This window comes from Podarcis tiliguerta (genome assembly GCF_965153285.1).
Source record: "Podarcis tiliguerta genome assembly, chromosome: 9".
Lineage (NCBI taxonomy): Eukaryota > Metazoa > Chordata > Lepidosauria > Squamata > Lacertidae > Podarcis > Podarcis tiliguerta.
The window spans coordinates 41,635,017-41,655,962 of NC_139542.1; the positions used below are offsets into that span (position 1 = coordinate 41,635,017).

General features: G+C 40.6%; 1 protein-coding gene across 4 annotated transcripts in view; it reads right to left on the reverse strand.

Annotated features, from left to right (window-relative positions):
* Positions 1-4,278: 4,278 nt before the first annotated feature.
* The window catches only part of FSTL5 (follistatin like 5), a 313,072-nt gene continuing 296,404 nt past the window's right edge, over positions 4,279-20,946 (reverse strand). For all 4 annotated transcript variants that reach the window (XM_083457275.1, XM_083457273.1, XM_083457274.1 and 1 more), the window contains one exon: positions 4,279-6,708. In XM_083457275.1, the coding sequence (XP_083313401.1) occupies positions 6,006-6,708 (703 nt within the window). In that variant the 3' untranslated portion in view covers positions 4,279-6,005. The remainder of the gene's footprint in view (positions 6,709-20,946) is intronic.

Genomic DNA, 20,946 nt, shown 5'->3' on the forward strand with positions numbered 1-20,946 from the left:
ACCACTTGCCAAGCCTACCCCACATTTATGGCTGAACTTTCCCAGTGCTTTGACAAACGTGATCTGATCTGAAAACTGATTGGATGGAAATGCAACCAGATGACTGCCTTATGCAGAAATCAACACAGAACACCTCAACCCGTACTTTTGACATGCCAATATTTTTGTGCAAAATGATTTCTTGGTTGCCGCAATGCCACATGTCCTTTTTTCCTTCTACTTTATTTGACTCTCATAAGCTGCTTTGTGTTTACAGATCAGCCCTGCAGAATCCGATAATGATATCCCTTTGTGTGGATATTTATTACTAATCACCAGCCAGAAATGAGTGAAGCAGCACTTGCTACGAACCTGCTTAAAATGAAAATCAATAAGCAGAATGAAAAGAGAAAGGGAGGATCAATAATGCCCGAGAGATTTTCCTGGGAAGCTAAGGCAATTTTCTTCAAGTGAGAAGAGTTGTCTATAAAGATAGTGTACTGGTGATCATGGTCCAGTGTGCTCTGTCCTCATTACCCTGGTGCTGCTGGTTCTGGCTGTAGGCCATGGTGGAAACAATATCCACAGAAGCACCAGATGTCTGTAGGTGAACTTGGAAGAGATGGGGAGCAGTGGCGGAGGAAGCCACTCGGGCACCTAGGGTGGTGCGCCCAGGGGAAGGGCGAGCCGCCCATAGTGGCGGGGCGCACCATGGGGCCTCCAGAGTCTTCCTGTCTCCTCCTACTCAGCTGCCCTACAGCTGGGAGGGGAGGCAGTGGGCAGACTGTTTGGGCAGTGCAGAGCCTGCGCGCACCCAAGCCACCGCATCTCTTCCAGGAGAGACATGTGGCTCAAGCGCGCTGCAGGCCCCGCGGTGAGACTGCCCAGCGTTTTGTCACCCCCCTCAGTGGTGACACCCGGGTCAGCCCGCACCCACTGTACCCCCTTCTTCTGCCCCTGATAGGGGGTATGAACAGTTGTCGTTGAAGGGACATTTAAAGTCCTGCTGTCAAAAGACTGGCGGAGAGCCAGGAGACATTTGAGGTGAAGATGGAGAAGGTGAAAGTGCTAAAGGGGAGAACAGAGGAGGAGGAAGATGATACCAAGGTTAAGGAATAGGAGGACACATGGAAGGAACAAAAAAAAGCCCAAACTGGGAAAAGAGCTGTAGGCTAGGATAAAAGTGGATATCTACTGGGGTGGGGGTGGGGGGGGAGAGAAAAATAAGGCCTGAGCAGGAAAGGAGCATTAGCCTGAGTTTGGAGAGGGTCTAGAGACTGAAGAACAGATAAGAAGGAAGGACTGAGCAGGGGAGAGAGCAGGAAAGAAGAGGAGATAACAGTGGGACAGAAACCAGAAAGAGAATAGCAAGCCCATGCTTAGATAGAGCTCTATATCTGGTGGGATCCTTACATAATTCAAATCATGATGCTGACTTTTCTGTATAAGCCTAAAATTTTGGTACAGTTGAAGATCATCCATGGAACAAACCCCTATCCATCAGGGTTGTGTCTTTTTTTACGGTGTCATGACTTCTGAACCACAGCTGGAATAAAGCTTTATTAGTGTTTGTAAAAGTGCAAATAATTAGAGGATATCAGTATTTTGGGAGCATACATTTTCTTTTCTACTACACACTCACACAAAATTATATATATACAGTGGTACCTCGGGTTAAGTACTTAATTCGTTCTGGAGGTCCGTACTTAACCTGAAACTGCTCTTAACCTGAAGCACCACTTTAGCTAATGGGGCCTCCTGCTGCTGCCGCGCCACCGGAGCACAATTTCTGTTCTCATCCTGAAGCAAAGTTCTAAACCTGAATCACTATTTCTGGGTTAGCGGAGTCTGTAACCTGAAGCGTATGTAACCTGAAGCGTATGTAACCCGAGGTAGCACTGTACACACACACACACACACACACACACACACACACACATACACATATATGGCAATCATGCTTATTACTGCTGTTATCAGATTCACTTACCTGCTTATGCAAACTATTATAAATCAGCATCCAATAATCTGAAAAAGAACGTTGTGGAGTTGTCCCTTGAGTTGTAAATTTGAACTAACAGTAACATTGGTGCTTTAAGGGCAACATATTTGTTATATATTGAAGATGTCAATGGAGAACATGGCAAAGTAGCTGGACGGTTGTGCTGAGATTCCTTTGACATTTTTGCTCCTTTTTTTAGGATGTGGGAGAAATAAATTATTCAGAGATTTACAGAGTTCATCATAGGCTATCGATTCACTGTTTGAAATCTTGAACTGGCATAAGTAACAGATGATGCCCATCTTCTGCTTGTTGACCTCCTGTAAGGGAAAATTCCCCTTATGACTGGCCCCTTTGGGAAACTGCTCTCATCATCAAGGTGTGCTTCTTAATTTTAATTGAAATCTATCCTTCTATCATTTGAACTGATTACATCTAGTCTTGTCCTCTTCAGTGGGTGTCTTCTGAGTAAAATCTTGCTGAAACCACCCTAAATATACCTTTCCTTATATAATGTTTCTCACATAGTTTCCTTTTCCAACTAACGCAAAATGATCAGTATAAACTATTACTTCTTGTAACATGGAACGCAGCCTAAAATCAAATGAGTCTTTTTTTCTATAGCCACATCAAGTTGCTAACTCATATTCAACTTATGATTGACTGCAGTCCTGAAGATCCTTTTCCTGTGCTTTTTAAAAATCTAAAGGTAGAACTATCCATTTATCATCACTGGATTTCATTTTGTTAGTTTCAGCCTCATTTCCCATTCTATTGAGGGTATTCTGAATTTTATTCTGGACTTCTGATGTGTTAGCTATGATATCCCTCTCAAGTTTGTGTTAACCACAAATCTGATTAGGATTCCCTCCACCCCGTCGCCGATATCACTCATAGAAATTCAAGCAAAGCACTAGGCCCTGCAGTATTTCACTCCAAACTCCCATCAAGCTTGATCATAGAATCATAGAATTGTAGCGTTAGAAGGGGCTCCAAGGATCCAGTCAACCTCTCTGCAATGTATGAATCTCAAATAAAGCATACATGACAGATGACCATCCAACCTCTGCTTAAAAACCTCCTAGGAAGGAGAGTCCACCACCTTCCAAAGGAGTCTGTTCCACTGTCAAACAGCTCTTACTGTCAGAAAGTTTTCCTGATGTTTTGTTGGAATTACTGTATTGGCCCGAATATAAGTCGCACTTCCCCCCCAAATTCCGACCGTGGAAAGTTAAAGTGTGGCTTAAATTCGTGACCTTACAAGAATTGGCTTACTCCCCCCCCCCAATGGTTTGTCTAGAAGCTGTTGACCGGCATTGGTGGGGCATTGGTGGGATGCTGAGCACCAGCAATGGCCACCCCCGTTCATTGTGGTAGCTTCAGGGAGGCTAGCGCATGGCACGTTTGGAGGTTCCAGCACCAGTGCTTGCTTGGGAAGCGGGGTGCCAAGCGCTGGTGCCAGCCACTCCCTGCCCCCCATTCAGGGTGGTAGGGCTGGGAGGTGGGTGTGAAGTGTGCTCGGAACCGAATGCTGGTGCCGGCTTGGGGAGCGGGGCACCATACACCAGTGCCACCCCCCAACCCAACTGGTTGGTTTGAGCATCAGAGCGATTAAGGTGCCAAAAAAGCGTCAGCGCTGGCTAATCACCATGACTTTTTTCTCTTTCTCTCCAATTTTAAGGGAGTGGCTTGTATTCGGGTATTGTCTTTTTTTTCTTTTGTCCCCTTAAATTTTAAAGGTGCAGCTTATTTGTGGGTATGGCTTATATTCGGGCCAATATGGTACAGATGAACACTCTTTGAGTGCACATTTCCAACCATCTGCGAAACCATCTGACAGTAGCACACATCAAACCCATTTGGTAACAAAAATATTGTAGGAAATTTTGTCGATTGTTTAGCTGAAAACAAGATAAACGAAGGTAGGTCAATCAAAAAGAGAGAGATTAAGATTGACAGTGTCATCTGCTGTAAAGAAGGTGAATCTCCCCACTCTATCCCTGCCTCACAGAATTTCATTACAATCTCCTGTGGTTCTTATAAGAAAAGAGAAGTATGTTTGTTGGCATATCAACTGAAGGCGAGAACATTTAAAATGTAAGGGGTTTATTCTCCGTTATCAAGCATTTTCTACATACAGAACATCCACATGGTGTAAGATAGAGAAGAAAATAATGTAGAAGAAACGGATGACTGTAAATCATTGAATAACAAACAGTTTACATGGCAGTGGTGGGAATTTTTTTTTTTTTTTTTGCTCACAATGGGAAAAAATTGTTAAAAGGATTCAGTAGGTATAAATGTAAGTCAATTATTTTATTCAATTAAATCTGCCAGTTTTCTCAAGCTAAAGAGAATTCTACTGTATCACAGCGCAGAATGCTAATTACACACAAGAAAATACAATGCTAGAAAATTTCAAATTTTTAAGCAGCTTTACACATTAGGGTAGAATTAGAATAAAACTTCTGACTGCATTGAATAAACAGAGGTCAGTTGAAAAGCCTGCTTTATTTAAAGAAACACATTCTTTTTAAAAAAATCAAAACCACCTATTGTTACTGAAAATCTGAAGAATTTTTTTACTGCTAACTTTGAGTGCAGATCTCATTTTTTCCTCATTCTAGTGGCTACAATGATTCTAAATTTTAGAACCTTTATTATCCTTATATAGATGTAGAAGCAATGTTTGAAACTAGAGCAGTAATTCGTTAAACAAAAAGAAATAATAAAGACAACACCTTGCAATAGTGATCTAATGGGAGGCGCAGGATAGAAAATTTACTGAGCTTTATTAAAAGTGTCGAGGAAAATCAGGTATTTGACAAACAATGTACATGTAGAGGCTCTAGCATCTAGCAAAGTGATCTTAAACATATTTACTTAGAGGTTTGTCCCATTGATTTCAATAGACCTTTTACTTCCATTAAGAAGCTTAGAAACATTGTCTGACGCTGCAACCCTACAGACATCTGGGAGTATGGACCACTGAACTCAATAGGGCTTAGACATGTACAGGATTGTGCTGTTAATCTCCATCTTTTTTGTTCCACTGATATACAATTTCCTTAAAAATGCACCTCTAGTAACAAATTGGTTTTTTAAAAAATAACAGTTTTTTTGCCAGTGTAAGTGAATCTTCTTGGTATTGGTAGTTAGACAAAACATGTCTTCCTAAGAAGATACGCATGACATTTTTTCTTTCATAGAACCAAAACTCTCTGTTGATGGAAGTCTTTTAGAGGTGAGGAGATAATTGCCTAACTCTGCTACAAAAAAAGAGGGGTCAAAGTTCTATGAGCAGTTAACAGAATTTCAACTGAAACTTGAAATAAAAATCATATCCTCAAACTGGAGTAATAAAAAATGACAACACAAGAGATGTTGCAAATATACTTTTCCTTTGTCTTAAAAAACCATGCTTTACAACCTGATGGAGATGAAAAACTTGAGATATCAAAAGCTTCTTTTCAGGGAAAAAGAAAGCCTGCAGCCACAATGGGAATACAATTACATGTTTCCTAGGCTTCTCTTTCCTTGTGAGACATTTCCCTTCAAGGCACAAAAAGATTAAATAGTCGACAGGGCAGGACAAAATGCTTCAGTTTAAAAAAAATCTAAAGTTGTACGTAGAGTGTACCCTAACATTTCAATGAATAGGATTAAGTCAACATGACCCCCCCCTTTAAAAAAAGAAAAGCCTTCATTTTAAAATGTGGCATCATTTTGTCAACACATGGCTCATGTGTAGAGGGTCCCTTAAACATTTAATATTTTCACCAATTGGCCAAATCACCCTAAGGAGGTCATCAATAGTACACAAAATGTTTGCTCACAATTCCAGCATTTTTTATATCACCAAAATTGCATTTTAGTCAGCCACACAACATGTACAGAAGGGTCTAACTTTTTTTTTAAAAAAAGAAAAAAACACAATCAAAACAAAACAGTGACAATTTAGAGGATGAAGTTAAGTGCAATGTACTGTAAAACTATTCACTCGGCTGTTATCTAACATGGTTCCTTATGCTTCTCCAACCCAAATCACTGTGTTTCCTCTCTCAACCTCAGTGATTTCGCAATTCAGCTTGTTCAGCCGTCCATCCAGAATAAACAAGGATTCCTTAGAAGGCGTCATCAGGTACTGACCAAAGAGCCCGCTGCCTTCAATTAAGCGGTTCTTCCTGTTCCACGGCCATTCGTCCGGCTTAAGAGGCTCCTTAAGACTCTTCACCATCTTCACCTTGCCAGAGGACAATTCTACAAAAAGCACATCAGTTTGTGTGCTGGAGCTACCAAATACATTATATTGATGGGCTTCAGTAAACGATGCTTGAAAAGCTACATCAGATATGTGCAAGTTGGTGTGGATGTCAAAGGCATCCTGTATTTCTCCTCTAACTGTGATGGTCTGGACCCTCATGAGACCTTTTACATCATCAATGCTGACTAGATAGTGACCATCTGGAGAGATATATGGAGTTCCTGTTACATCACCATTGTATCCAATGACAGAGTCAGTAACACCGTCCACTATAAGCTGCGGTGGGACAGCTCCTGTGGTGTCAGGCTTACAGCTGATAAAATAATATCCTCCAAGGTGTGTGTAAGCCAGAGACTTTGGAACACAATTGTAATCCTTTAAACTAATTGTCTTGATGTACGACATAGTTTCAAGATCTATTTTCTGGAGCACAGGCTCATCTTTGTGAAGAATAAATCCAAACCTAAAAGAAATGAGACAAAAAACAAAATCAAAGGGGGGTAAATCCACAGTAGAGTATATACAATCAAATGCAAGCAGTGCTTACAGATCTCTACAAAGAGCTACATGTAAACCTTGCTTATATCTGAGATCTGGTTATCATATGCCTCTTTAAAAATACAGTGGAACCTCAGTTGTCGAACGTAATCCATTCCGGAAGACTGTCTGACTTCCGAAATGTTCGACAACCGAGGTGCAATGCTGGTCAGCAAATCCCATTGAAAAAATGAAGAAACGTGCCTCAGAAGCCGTTCAACTTTTGAGGCGTGTTCGAAAACGGAAGCATTCCATTCCGGGTTGTCGGCGTTCAAACGCCGAAATGTTTGACAACTGAGTTTCCACTGTACTTGTTGTTTTTTAAATAATTTTTATTGAATTTTATGTTTTTATCATATTAAAATTGTATCAAATAACAAAAATAAATACAATTCCCAAATTTTCCCCTCCCCCCTACGACTTCCCTCAACTTCGTCTTCTGGTTTTTAAACATATTAACTTCTGCTTGCTTTATTGTATCTTAATTTTAAATTCCTTAAATTAAATGTTATTATGCTCTTATCATTTTTACACCATCTTTGCAATTTCTATATTTAATTTTGTTAATTGTAAGTGTTTACTCAAATCCTGCTAGTGATACTGTACTTGTTAGTCACCTCATATGTAGGTTTCTCATACAACTTAGCTTAAAAACATTAACAGTACATTTAAAAGTCCACAATAAACCTTAAAAAAACCAACCAAATTATTTATTTTATGTACTTATATGACATCCCCACAAAGTTTTCTCAACAGCTTACAATAAAAAGTAAATAAAAAATAAAATATGAAATAAAACTAAATGAATACAACACAAACAGAGTACACAACACTTTTATATATTAAAAAGTGGAAAGATTTAAAACTTGAGAGGTCCTGACTATACAAGCTGCTTACCTGGGTATGTCTTCACCTGGTGCCACAAATAATCATAAAGACGGCACCCTGTGAGCCTCCCTAGGAAGTCTGTTCCATAATTGGGTGCCACTACTGAAAAACTTTCTTTCCCTGGTGGCTACCTGCAGCAGGGTCTCTGAAGAGAGTCTTATGGTTCAAAGAGGTAAAGGAGAAGCTGGCCTCTTAAATAACCTTGTCTCCATCAGTTTAGGGTTTAAAATGGTAAAACTGGACACACTGGCGGAGGAACAGGAGTGCAGAGGGAGCAGACCATCCCCAGCACCACTATTCTGGTAGGGTGCCATCACGGTGGTGCCCCCCGAACAAGCCTGGCGTCACGCCCCTGTGGGTGGCACGCCATGACCCCCAGGGGGTGCCAGCCATACCTGCATCTCTCCGCCCCGGTAGCAGATCATGCAGCTTTGCCACTGACTAGACATTGATAAAATACAAATAAAACTCCAACAACAAATTACAATACGGATCTCACAGGAGTTTAAAACACAAGCAGCAAAAATGGGAGCTTAGAAGAATCAACTTAGCCAAAGGGATTAAATTAACATGATTTTAAAAGGCCAGGAAGGACAATGCAAAGGCTTAGCCTGAAGGCAAAAGAACAACAATGTGGGGCCTGTCAAGCTCCCTTGGGGACAACATACCATAGCTGAGTGTGGTAGTAGCAAAAAGTTCCACCTGGATTGAGAGGGCGCTCAGGGAAGTGTATAACATATATCAGATTAATGTATAGTTATACTTGATGAAGCGGAGCAGCTTAATGTGTGAACCGATTCCATCGAAAAGCAATTTGTTTGAGGAGATGGAAGAGAAAATGTTGGTAGTGTTAACCAAGATAACCTATTTACAGATGCAAGTTACCACTGTGTACTGCAGTCATCAAGTGATGAAACAGTCCCAAGTCACAAATTCTTCTTATCAAGTTGCTGGTGAAGGCTATAGCTTCTCTGCAATTATAATTCAGTTCCCAAGTAGAACAACATACATCAAAGCCACCTATGAAGTTTAATTGGAATATATTTTTTGCCATGTGATTAAGAGGAAATGGTACACTATTCTGGATGTGCATAACTCCAGCGAGATATAGTATATGCAGTTTTAAAATCAATTAACTGTTGCTTAAACCAGAAGAGATACACAGCTTCAATAGGAGCATGCAGTACATCTCAGATATTTTAGTTCATTTCATTCTCATTTCTCCCCCATGAACATGAATTCAATGCTCATTGCTATTTAGATCATTATTCCAATCCTTCTCATCATAACGATTTAGGAATACACCTCCCAACTATTAAGGCCTAAATTGTTTCGTTTTCAAAGTACCTTTATGCATAAGAACCAAGGAAACTGACTATGTGGAGGTTTTCAGAAAAGCGTGTTCTCCTTCAGGGAGAGCACGTGTTGCGGTGGAGTCTGCTGAGCCACCCCTCTGTTACCAGGCAGGGTCTCTAAAGATGGCCTGGGGCAGTGATTGGTTCACTGGGTTGCTGGGGTAAAAGTTATGTTGCAATTTTGGTGGGAGGGGTAAAAAGGTTTAAATACTCTGCATGCAGTCTTGTACCCCTAGAGTAAGGGGTTGTTGCGTTGACCTTGCTATGCCTGTCATGGGGTCGTCTGCCTTTGAGCAGGGGCCTGGTAGGAATTTTTCCACCTGGCAAATTGGCTGGCTGGGTGGTTTTTGCCTACTGCGTAGCAAATCGTCACAACTTGTAAGGTTGTGGTTAGGCATTGGTTATAAATCTGGTGGAGGAGGGGTCAGGATAGGCTGTGCCTGCCCCTCCATGGTTGTTGCGGAAAGGGAATTCTGTTAAAGGAATCCTGGGGCTTGCCATCTTTTCGTCCAATCCCTGGAATGGGACTAGGGCCGGCAAGCCTTCGGGGAGCAGGCGGATGAAAATTGAGGGTCTGTGACTCAGCTCCAATGCCTCCCCGACGTGCTTTCCCCCGCACTGTCTTTCAGTGGTGCCCGGAAGTCAGTTCTGTCCCCAGGCGGGGGGACAGATAGTCTTAACCAATGCCTAAACAACCACTCACGGTTTGTATTTGAATAAAGTTGTGGCCAAAATCATGCCAAAAATCTTAAACAAATATTACGTGTCTGTTGTGAGTTATTTGGGGGGTGGATTGGGGACCTCGACACGCAAATATGAGACAAGCATGATAAAGCTGAGCAGAAATGGAACAGGACTAGTCGATATTACTACACAGGCTGGTCAGACACCACATAGTCATACCCCAGTTCCTGGTCAGACACATTGCAAAGTATTCAGCACTGTGAGTGTGCAGTCACAGGCTGATATTTGATGGCTGTTAAAGGACTACCTCGGCTCTCATAAGGAACTGTTCTAGTGTACAGCTGGAGGGACGGCGCTCCGAGATTTAAAATGATATAACTTGTTTACTAATTTTAACTCAACAGTATTCAAATTCTTAAACACACACACACACACACACACAGTAGCTCTGGTTATCATTAAATACTGTATTGTACACACGACACCTTCAATATTTTATACCCTTGCAGAAAAACAATATTACAGTATTCTTAACTACAACACAAGTGGAACTTTCAGGCTTTTTCTTAGCAGCATGCTTTGCCACTTCTCTAAATGTCACCCCTCTCTCCAACCCTTTGATCTTCAATGCCAAGTTTTCCTGATGTAACTTGCTAATATATTTGGAAAGCCTGACAAATAGAACTAGCAGGTTAATAGGATTAACTACAAATAAGGCTGATAGTGAGGCAGGGATGAGAAGGTGGAATAGACTGACTGAGTACAAACTGATTTTTAATATCTGCTTATGATTCCGACTGAAGGAACTGTTCTTTGCTCCATCTCAAAAAGAATGTGGTTTGCTGCAATGCAGAAAAATTAAAGCATGCTAGAAATGTGAAGGGTGATTTAACAAATAAAGGAAAGGATGGCTAATGAAACATACATCATGGTGCTATGCCCTATATAATGGAGTCCTATCTAATTTCACTTTCTCCAGATAAAGAATGTATAGTTGCTGCATAACCTAAGAACGTTTGACAGTGGTAACACAATGAGGAAGAAAATGGGTGACCTTTTCCTGAATGATTTATTACAAGATTGTGTATGGCCAAACACCAAAGAAATTCAAACTAATGGATCATCAGAGCTCATTATCTCTTCTGAGTAAGGACTACCAGATCCAAATGTCTTCTTTATGCCATATAAATGTTTTAAAATATTGCCACAGGGCCAAAGTTTGATGGAAGAGGAGAATTTACCCTGCATCTGTTATGATTTTTCAGGAAGTTAATTCAATTGATCAAACTGAACATAAAATGTTGAACTTCCAGGGTTTTCTTTACATCTATGTAACTGTGAGTATCATCACCCGCTCCCCTTAAAATTAAGCCTTTCTTTAACGTAAGGTAAGCCTATCTCTTCTTAGATAGCCTGTGTTCATGTATGTTGAGGGTTTATTTTTATAGTGAACTCTTTCCAACTAAAGATCAAGAAAATCTTTCTGACAGTAAGAACTGTTTGACAGTACAGTGGTACCTTGGGATGCAAACGGGATCCGTTTTGGAGCCCCATTCGCATCCTGAATGGAACATAAGACGCAATGGCACGTCTGCGCAGGTTGCGTTTTGCCGCTTCCGCGCATGCGCATGACATAATTTTGAGCATCTGTGCATGTATGAGCAGCGAAACCCGGAAGTAACGTGCTCCGTTACTTCCAGGTTGCTGCAGAGCACAACCGGAAAGCGCTCAACCTGAAGCACATTCAACCCGAGGTATGGCGGTAGAACAGTTTCCCTTGGGAGGTTGTGGACTCTCCTTCCTTGGAGGTTTTTAAGCAGAGGCTGGATGGCCATCTGTCATGGATGCTTTAGCTGAGTTTCCTGCATTGCAGGTGGATGGACTAGATGGCCCTTGGGGTCCCTTGGAACGCTGCAATTCTATAATTCCACACAAACGGGAAATGAGGTATCAGCAAAGTGTCAGTAAAAAGCCCTGCCAGCCACTCACACTCACATTTTAGTCCAGCAATTAAACAGGGAGATGCCTGCACTTTGTTGATAGATCAGAAGCTGGCAACAAGTCCTATAATTTCCCTCAGAAAAGTGGCCTTTAGCATTTGCGCTCGGTCATTAGTGAGCAAACATTCTTGCCAAGGGCTGACATCTGAGCAACCTGTAAGATATGTATTGATTCTTATTTCCTCAGAGAAAAATATCCCCTGCACAAAGGTGAATCTAAATTGTCCCCTTCATGGACACAATCTTAAAACAGAACAGTCAGTGATTAAAGCGGCAGAGACCTATTGCAGTCAAAGGAAGTTAAGCCAGATTCTTTAGGAAAGTATCTCTGAGGCTGTCTAATCCTCAGGCTGTAGTTTGAATAGAAGGCCTCGGGTTTTCAGAGCCGTTAATCTGGTACCTTTCATAAGCATTTAATTTTTAAAGATTAGGGGGGGAAACCTGCAGTCACTCATAATTGTGCCATAAAATTATGCTTGCGGCTTATGTACTATAAACCTGTTTTATGAGTAGGTCTCTAGTAGAACAACAAGTGATACATCAGAGTGCCTTTAGTTTCCCCCAGTGATTTATATGTAAAAAGTGCCATGTTTAATGCAAACTTCCCTTTCATGCAGATTGATATACGGAGGCCTCCCACTGTTCATTAATCCCTGATTAATATTTATGAGATGTCTAACCCTCATGTCTCCCCTGTGCAATAATATCACGCACAGTGCCTGGCTTAGAATCACCAACACGATTTTGTCCAAGTGCATACGGATCCTTCTTTCATCCATCCAAAGCAGTGAAAAGTGGGAATTAGTTGTTCTACAGAACAACAGTAATAACAAGAGCTAGAGCAGGTGAAACATGACAGGCTGTGGGGAGTTACTTGGTCCAGTCTCCATTTGCCTGCTAAATGTCTTAACTAAATTCTTATCAAAATGCTAATCTGAGTGCAGAGCCGGAGTAAAGGACAATCAAATGAGGCTCCTGTATTGAATGATATATAAAAGTTGTAAGTCTCAGGTCCAGAAGCCAAACATGGCCCTAAAAGCCTCTCTAACTGGCTCTTGGGATACATCCATGGTCACACCTCTCAAGTCCTGTTCTGCACCCTTCTTGAGAGCTTTTGACTGGATGAAAAGTATCCTTGAATTATGATAATGCCTGCTTCCTGCATGGATGCAGGACAGAGATGTGAGTGAGTGTGCAGAAAAAAATCACACCCATTGCTATTCCATGTCCCTAGAAAGTTGCTTATCGCAGAATGTGGCTCTAGGGCTGAAAACCATTCCTCACCCCTCATAAATAACATGGGGTGACTAATAGCCACCTGATGTTGACCAGTGAGGCTGCCAGAACTTGAGCACAGCATTGCTTTCAAATCTGTAAACAGGGAATAGGGAATTCAGTGCCAGCAGTTTAAATGGAAGTCTAATGGTGACTCAGGAATGCAACAGAACTGCTAGGCTAAGATGAAAGGCAAGTCTAGAACTGATTTTGTGAGTATATTAGCAACAAACAAAATGAACCACCAAGTAATATCTCCTAAAGGCTTTTTATTTTTGTTTTACTGAAATTTATCTGGGGTGGGGATAGGGTACCTGTTTGGGAAGAGAAAGTGCTGTCAGACATTTGTTCTACTCAAAATTGCCCCACAAGCTATTTTCCCACCTGTATGGGGTAAATGGTAGTATCTTTTCACCTGCGAATGTGAAAGCAGTGGGGAGGGGGAGGCATTTTGTCAGAAAAAGATCCCTGATTGGAACGGGTTAAGCATCCCCTTTCCAACATCCTACAATTGCTAACATCTTTTCAGTTCCCGATGTCTGCATTTCAGTCAAGCTGTCATAAGAACAACATCTTTTAGTGCCTCATCTAGTTTGTCTCTTAGTCTGCTGGGCAAAGATTCAAATGAATAGCAATAATGTAGTTTTGATTTTGATTTCTAAAATGCCTAATATACTGAAAGAAATCTAGAATTGGTTTCATTTGGACCAAATTGCTAAATATGTGCCCTTTATTGCAAGGGTGCTCTCTCTCTCTCTCTCTCTCTCTCTCTCTCTCTCACACACACACACACACACACACACACACTTCATCATTTGGTGTATCTTCAAAACATTGTTTTGGTACATTGTGTATCCACCATGACTTTCTCTAGGTAATTTTGCTGAAATGTTACTTTAAGGAATAGTCATCAAAGTTACTTATGGAATATTCATGAATAAAGCATTGGAATGTCATGGTGAAATATTTGTATTTCTTATTGATATAGTGCTATAAATGTGCATGGTGCTTTGGCACAGTATGATAATGTCTGCCAAATACAGTTTATCAAAGAAGGCAGTCTGTGATCATCACAGCCTATTAATAAGTTAACTGGCAGTGGAGATTACTTTAAGGTGCATATTTATCTAATTAAGTTTAGATCTCTACAAATATGACCTCTACATAGACAAAGACAATCACAGGCAGAATTTGCATTTCTAACTTCAAGTAACTACTTATAATTACATTTTAAATATGAAATTCACATTTTGCTCATGCCACATCTTAGATTGCTCTTCTTTTCTCAAGACACGACCATGTTGATATCTGGCTAGTAATTCCAAAGCTTCTCTACTGAGGTATATTTGTTGTGAGCGCTTTTCAACATTTCACTGGCTTAATTGTGATGAGTTTCCACTTTCTTGGTGGAATGTTATGAGTTTTGCCATCCCCTATCAGTTACTTCTGTCAACATGGGTCAGGGATGGGTAAATTCAAGCATCACAGAAACAAGTTGTGTCACATACTTTGTTTGTATACAATAATGGCTGGGCGATGGAAAAGGTAATGTGCCAGGTTCTGTACACGGAGTTCTAACAAACCTGGATATTTAGTTGTAGCACAACTCTCTGAGGGAAAATCACTATTACTTGTTTAGTTTTACAATGCCAGTAATCTAGCAGCTTAACACTATGAAGCAAATTGTGGGTCATGCCTCTTTGTCTAAACTATTTATCCATGTTTAGCCAAATATGTTGCAGAACCATCCAGTAAAATATTCCCCTAATATGCAGAAGTTCTGGAATTATATTGCTCTGGGACCAATGTCCTACAGAGCAATGGACCAGACAAACAAGACTTCAAACACTTGTTTTTTAATAGAATGCTTTCCAATAAAACTATCCTTCAAAAGAAAGCAAACCTGGTATAACTGTGTCCTATCCACCCAATGTGACAAAAGCATTTTTCTCTTCATCAAGCTCAATGTTTCCGAATACTTAAGCTGTGCTTCACTTATTGCTAGTTGTCTCCCATGAAGAAAAGAGTGAGTGATATTTACACATAATGTACTAAAGAAATAGTTTTCAATCTGAATGTAATGCTGAAGCAGAAGTGAAATACATCTGTGTTTAAACAGTAGTCACATTCAAAGTTAGAAGAAAGAATGTAGGTAAAGGTAGAGGGAAGCTCAAATGGGGATGTTGATCATAGCACTATAGATTAAACTAGAGTAGATTCAGAGCAGGTGAAATTATTGGACTCCTCTTGAAAAACTGATGAAACCTTTTGGACAACAAATTGCAGTGGACTAGACTGGGGTAGCTAACTCCAGTCAAGCTTAGTCAGCAAGGGCAATGGCCAAGGATGATGAGAGCGGTAGTCCAACAACATCTGAATAGCACTGTATTGACTTCTCCTGGACTACACTGTGTCAAACACGAAAAGGAGACATTGAAAACCAGTAGTAGAATATACTGTGCTGAAGATTAGAAAGGGTTTGGGAAGTCTAGCTGTTGTGGGCGAACTAGAACTGGGAATTTTGGTCAGACACATGCAAAAGATAACTGGATATTTCTTTTAGTTGAGAGAACTAATTTAAAACAACATATAGTTTTGCTTTTGACAATTTGTTGAAGACACAGAGAGGTGAGACACTGTGAAAACTAAGAAATCAAGGGAGACAATTCACATCTCTCTTCTCAGTGTGAATTCAGCAAGACAGCAGAGATCTGCTCAAAACTCAAAGAGCTGAGAAATTTCTCATCATTTCTTATATATATATAAAAGAAAAGATCTGCAGGAACTGAATATGCAGTCATCGGTCTACACATCCTATCCCATGTTTTCCTTGCAGCAGCAGGGAACTGCTTGCACATCTGGGGTTAAAGTAACATCTTCCACTGAGCCCAAGGGACAGGAATATGCAAAAGCTGGAAGTTTCTTGCTTCCTGAAATATACTTTCCCCAACGCAATCACATTATGAAAAAGCTAAATTGGTTGCAAGTGCAGCCTGTTGGTGACTTCAAATAAATTCATAAAACCTTCCACACTTAATAAAGAATTGTTCTGTTAGTGTGGCAGCACATATGCTTTGGAGCTCCCTGTCTATTGACATCAGGCAGAAATCTTCACTGTATTCTTTGACACCTGCTCTCTTTTTAGTTTACTGCTGGTTTTCAGCAAGGCAAACTACAACCTTCTGAGCTTTGTCTTTGCTTTCTTTTTATCCCACCACATTCAGACTCTCTTCAGTTTACATTGGCTTAGCCAAATCCAATGTTAATTCTGCAGTGGCTCATACTTCCATTTAACATTTTTTAATGCCCCAGGGAAGTTGGTGTAAAGCCATTTCCTATTTCTCTGGGTTGATTCCTTTTTGATATCACTCTTGACCCACTAATTATAACCTTCTCTTAGCAACTCTTACAAACTAGTGTTTCTTCAACGTCTAGCCTACCGGAACCATTTACATGAGTGAGTAACAACAATGGCATTTGGTTTTAAGAACAACTGTGGTCATTACTGCAGACGTATTAGGAACACAATGATGTCTCTAAAAGTTATCGGTATGAACATACTTCAAGGAGTGTACAAATACCGGTAATTCCATTTCTGTCACAGACATACAGACAACCATATGGGAGGGTTTTATATCAGACACAAGGCTGAACAGAGTACGAAAGTTATGGGAGGCTTTCCCAACCTACAACAGCAGGTGACCAAGGCTTTTTCACAAACTACAAATGACCATCTAGTGAAGCTTTGACAAGAGACCATCAATAACTTGTGGTTTTACGAAAAATCAATTGTCAGAACCTGGTACGGGGATTATATTGACATTTTAAAGGCATGTGCTTGGCACTAAGCATTCAGTTTAAAAAATAGGTAAGACCTCTGTTTCTTGTTCACATTTCTAGTGCTCATGATAAAAGAAGGCCCATGGCCATAGTACCAAGGCTCAAATCGCTAGCATCTTTCTCTTTCCAAGGGTAGAAGTAAGTCTCACATGATCACATACATGAGTAGATCCTAACCTGTGCTTCCAATGATGTGGATGAAACCAATCAAACTAAGTCAAGTTAAATTTTGCACAGCAGTTTTAGCTTAAAATGGTTTTAAGATTAAGAAGATTAAAATTCCCATTTGGTCACATGCATTTTTCCCCCTTGTTTGATAAAGATTATGAACAGCTTTGGGTCTGATTACTTTTCAGCTAATGTATATGCAAATGAGCGGTGGTTCTATCAGTTAAAACCAAAATGTGGAGAGAGCATGTTTCTTGTAGAAGCTGAAAATAGATTTGCTTAACAAAAATCCAGCAAATAATACAAGTATTGTATTGTTCTTGGTTTTTAAGGAAATAATTTTGTTATGGATTGCACTATGATTATTATAAATCTTGTTTAAAATCCATGTTAAGTAATATAATTGTAACTAGGGCTTCCAGCAGCATATATATTGATGGTATGATTATGAACTATATTAAATTTCAGCATCGCTACTGGAGTTTCATTTTGTGATGTATCTGACATATCTATGATTAATTAGAAGAGTTTTAAATGCAAGATGCCTGCTGATTTCTGGATGGCATGGGTAATGTGTTGCCTGATGGGTATTATATGCCATAGTTGAATGCATTTTGAATCTTAGCATGCTGTATGATTATTCAGACATAAAGCTGCATGCAACTTTCTCAGACACAGAGAACTGAGTCAGGTGATGAATTCATTGATTTGGAATAATGGGATATAGTTCACTGGTAGTGCATAAAAATTCCCATTACAGTATAAGCTAATTGCTTCACTGAGATATTTTCAGAGAGAAGGAGGATAGCATCTCAGCTAAGTTACTCCTATCATGGAGACTCAGCCACCACTGGTACTCACAACTTTGGGAATTGCCAGTCTGTTCTGCTTGACCAAAGAATGATCAATGAACCTTTTAAAGCACAAGTAATGACACCAACCGCGACTTAGACTGGCCATGTTCTGGACATATCGAAGAATAGACTTTGCCTAAATCTCCAAAGCCTTACCCCATCAATGAAGATTAGAACTGGGACTTCGAAGGACATAGCTAAGATATTGTAAAGCGGTGATTATCACTAGTTGAAAAGCAAACCTTTCTACCAAATGCTGAACACCCTTCCCTGGTTTGCCTCCTTGCAATTGAGAATATGTTGTAAGAGATACAGGACTGCTACTGTTCTGTGTAGATTTGTTTCTTCTACCTCTCGACACTGACTGCAATGTAACACATGAGGTGATGTTCTTTTGTCATGCATTTGCCTGCCCTCACCAGTCCATGAGGCAAAGCAAGAATGGCAGACACATAGTATTATCATTTGATACATATGTTGCATTGCCATAAATGTCACAAGGAAGGAATAACAAAGAAAAGTGGGACAGTGGCAATTTTGTGTTTCTTTTTCGTTTTAAAGTGAACTACTGCAGCTGTCCCTTAAATGTTTTTGCAGTCTAACCCATGGGAAGAAGTATCTCCTGAGAGTACTAGGCTGTCTCTCTGCATCAGCAAATACCCCACCAGCTTCCGGAGTGTGATAAATATAGAAGATAGTGTAAAATTTAAAGTATAGCTTCTGATTCGCTTTTGCATGCTGAGAAAATTGTTAGCCCAATGTTACTGTATATATTTGAGTATAAGCTGACCTGAATATAAGCCGAGGCACCTAATTTTAGCACAAAAAACTGGGAAAACTTATTGACTCAAGTATAAGCCGGTTCATCACACCACAAACCTGGTGGTGGCAACAGCAGTGGAGGAAGAACAAGCAGCCCCAAAGGGTTGCTTTCGGGCTGCTCGTTCCTCCTCCTCCGCCACCGACAGCGGCAAAGGAGGAGAGAGGAAGGAGCAGCCCGAAAGGGCTCCTTTCGGGCTGCTTGTCCCTCCGCCACCCGCCTCACTCGAGTATAAGCCATAGGGGACTTTTTCAGCATAAAAAATGTGCTGAAAAAGTCAGCTTATACTCGAGTATATACAGTATTTCTTTCCCTTCACTGCTCAAGGGGGCACAACAAATGCCATGAGGCTCAACCGAATTGGGGCATATTTGTGGCTGCATTTTTGGGAACCATTTTCTGTGAATGCATTGATTTGCAAACATTAAAAACTGGGTTGAGACCAAACCACCTACCTAGTCTAGCATTCGCTTTCCTACAGCAGCCAGCCAGAGGACATGGGAAGGGTACGGAGACAATGCTATTGTCAACTACCCAGCTTCTGAAATAATAATAAAAATGTGGAAAACACAGCTTTTCTGATATAAGCAATCTTAGTCATCCAAAGTATGACTCACTTGTGTCTGACATACAAGGATTTGGAATACGTATTGTGGCAACAGACTGCTGTCTAAGAAAACCATCTGCAGAAAATATTGTAATCTGGCAGCGATAGGGTAGCTGCAAGAAAAACTATGGAGGAGGAAGCGTATAATAGAGTTAGCAGCATCCTAAGCATTCCATCTAACCTCATTAAATTATATCTCCAGTATAAGATCCACAAAAGGAGAAATGTAGGAATACTGAACGAGAACCAGAAACAACAAAATAGCCCAACCATTAATTTGTGTTTCTTGGTGGTAGCTTCCAAGACTCTGGGTTACAGGAAACAGGGTGTGCTATACCATCCCAAGAAGTCCATCCTGTTTTTTCTGGGCCTTTCTGTTCATCCCCTGAAGTCTAGAATTCAGGATCAAAGAAAGTCGAGTGGTGCAGGAACACAAAGGCCTACCCTGTATCAGTGGGAGCATATTTGGTCTATAGGTAGAAAGCTGCTGGCTCAATCTCCAGCATCTCTGTGCAGGGCTGGGAAGGCCCCCTTGTCTGAAACCCTGAAGAAGCACTGCCCATCAGTGAGGAACATACTGAGGCAGATGAGCCAATGATCCAATTCAATATATTGCACCTGTCTATATTTTCCAGCGCTCCTTTATTTGCCACATTTAAAGACTTCAAAAATGTTTGAAGGAATTAAAATCAGAATAGCTTCTGATTGAATATTGCTCCTATGTCTATTAGCACTTCAGACAAAGAGAGCTATTTCAAAGACAGAATAATTAATTCTATTTAAATTTCGGGCTAACACACCAGTAGGTTGATTGTTCATTCTTGCACATGTGAAGGCAGGTACCGTGTGATGTTCATAACACCTGCTAGAAAGATTAAAGCAGCCAAAGACTGGGAATGAATATTTTACAATTATTTCATTTAACATTGCTTTGAAACATTGTATAATATTATAATTAGAGCCTTTAATTTATTCCAATTATCTTACTTTTCTTAATTTTATGAACTGTGGAGCTAAAATAATCAGCCCTTCTGCTCCACAGACTTCTAAATATCTCTCTTTTGATATTCTCTCTCTCATTCCTCACAGAAATTTAATGCCTGTCTAGAGACACCTGTGGGGACAATTAAGGGCCCTATTGTTGCTACTTTTGACAAAGCTTTGCCGAATTAAATGTATTACTGCCACCAAGATAAAATGCAGGTTGAAGTTAAGCGATGCTTCAATATTGAGAGAAAGTTTGGGAAACTCTACGCCGATTTTTCATTTTATTTGTTGCGTGTCGAGGTCCCCAGGTCCTCCCCAAATAACTCACACATCACACAGAAATTTTTGTTTAAGATTTTTGGCATAATTTTGGCCACAACTTTATTAAAATACAAATTTGTGAATGGTTGCGTAGGCATTGGTTGCGACTATCTGCCCCCACCATGGGGGACAGACTGACATTCCGCACGATGCGAAAGTCAGAATGGGGAATACACTTGGGGGTTACGCGGAGCAGGGAACCTGCCCTCACCTCAAATGCAACCAGGAGCTCATTGCTATGGCCTGAGCCCCCTTGACAGAGTGGACAAGCAATAGTTAGCTCCCAATTCCTTTAACGGAATCCCTTGCAGCAGCAGCATTAGAGGGGCAGGCACAGCCAATCCATGCCCCTCAACCAACCAAAC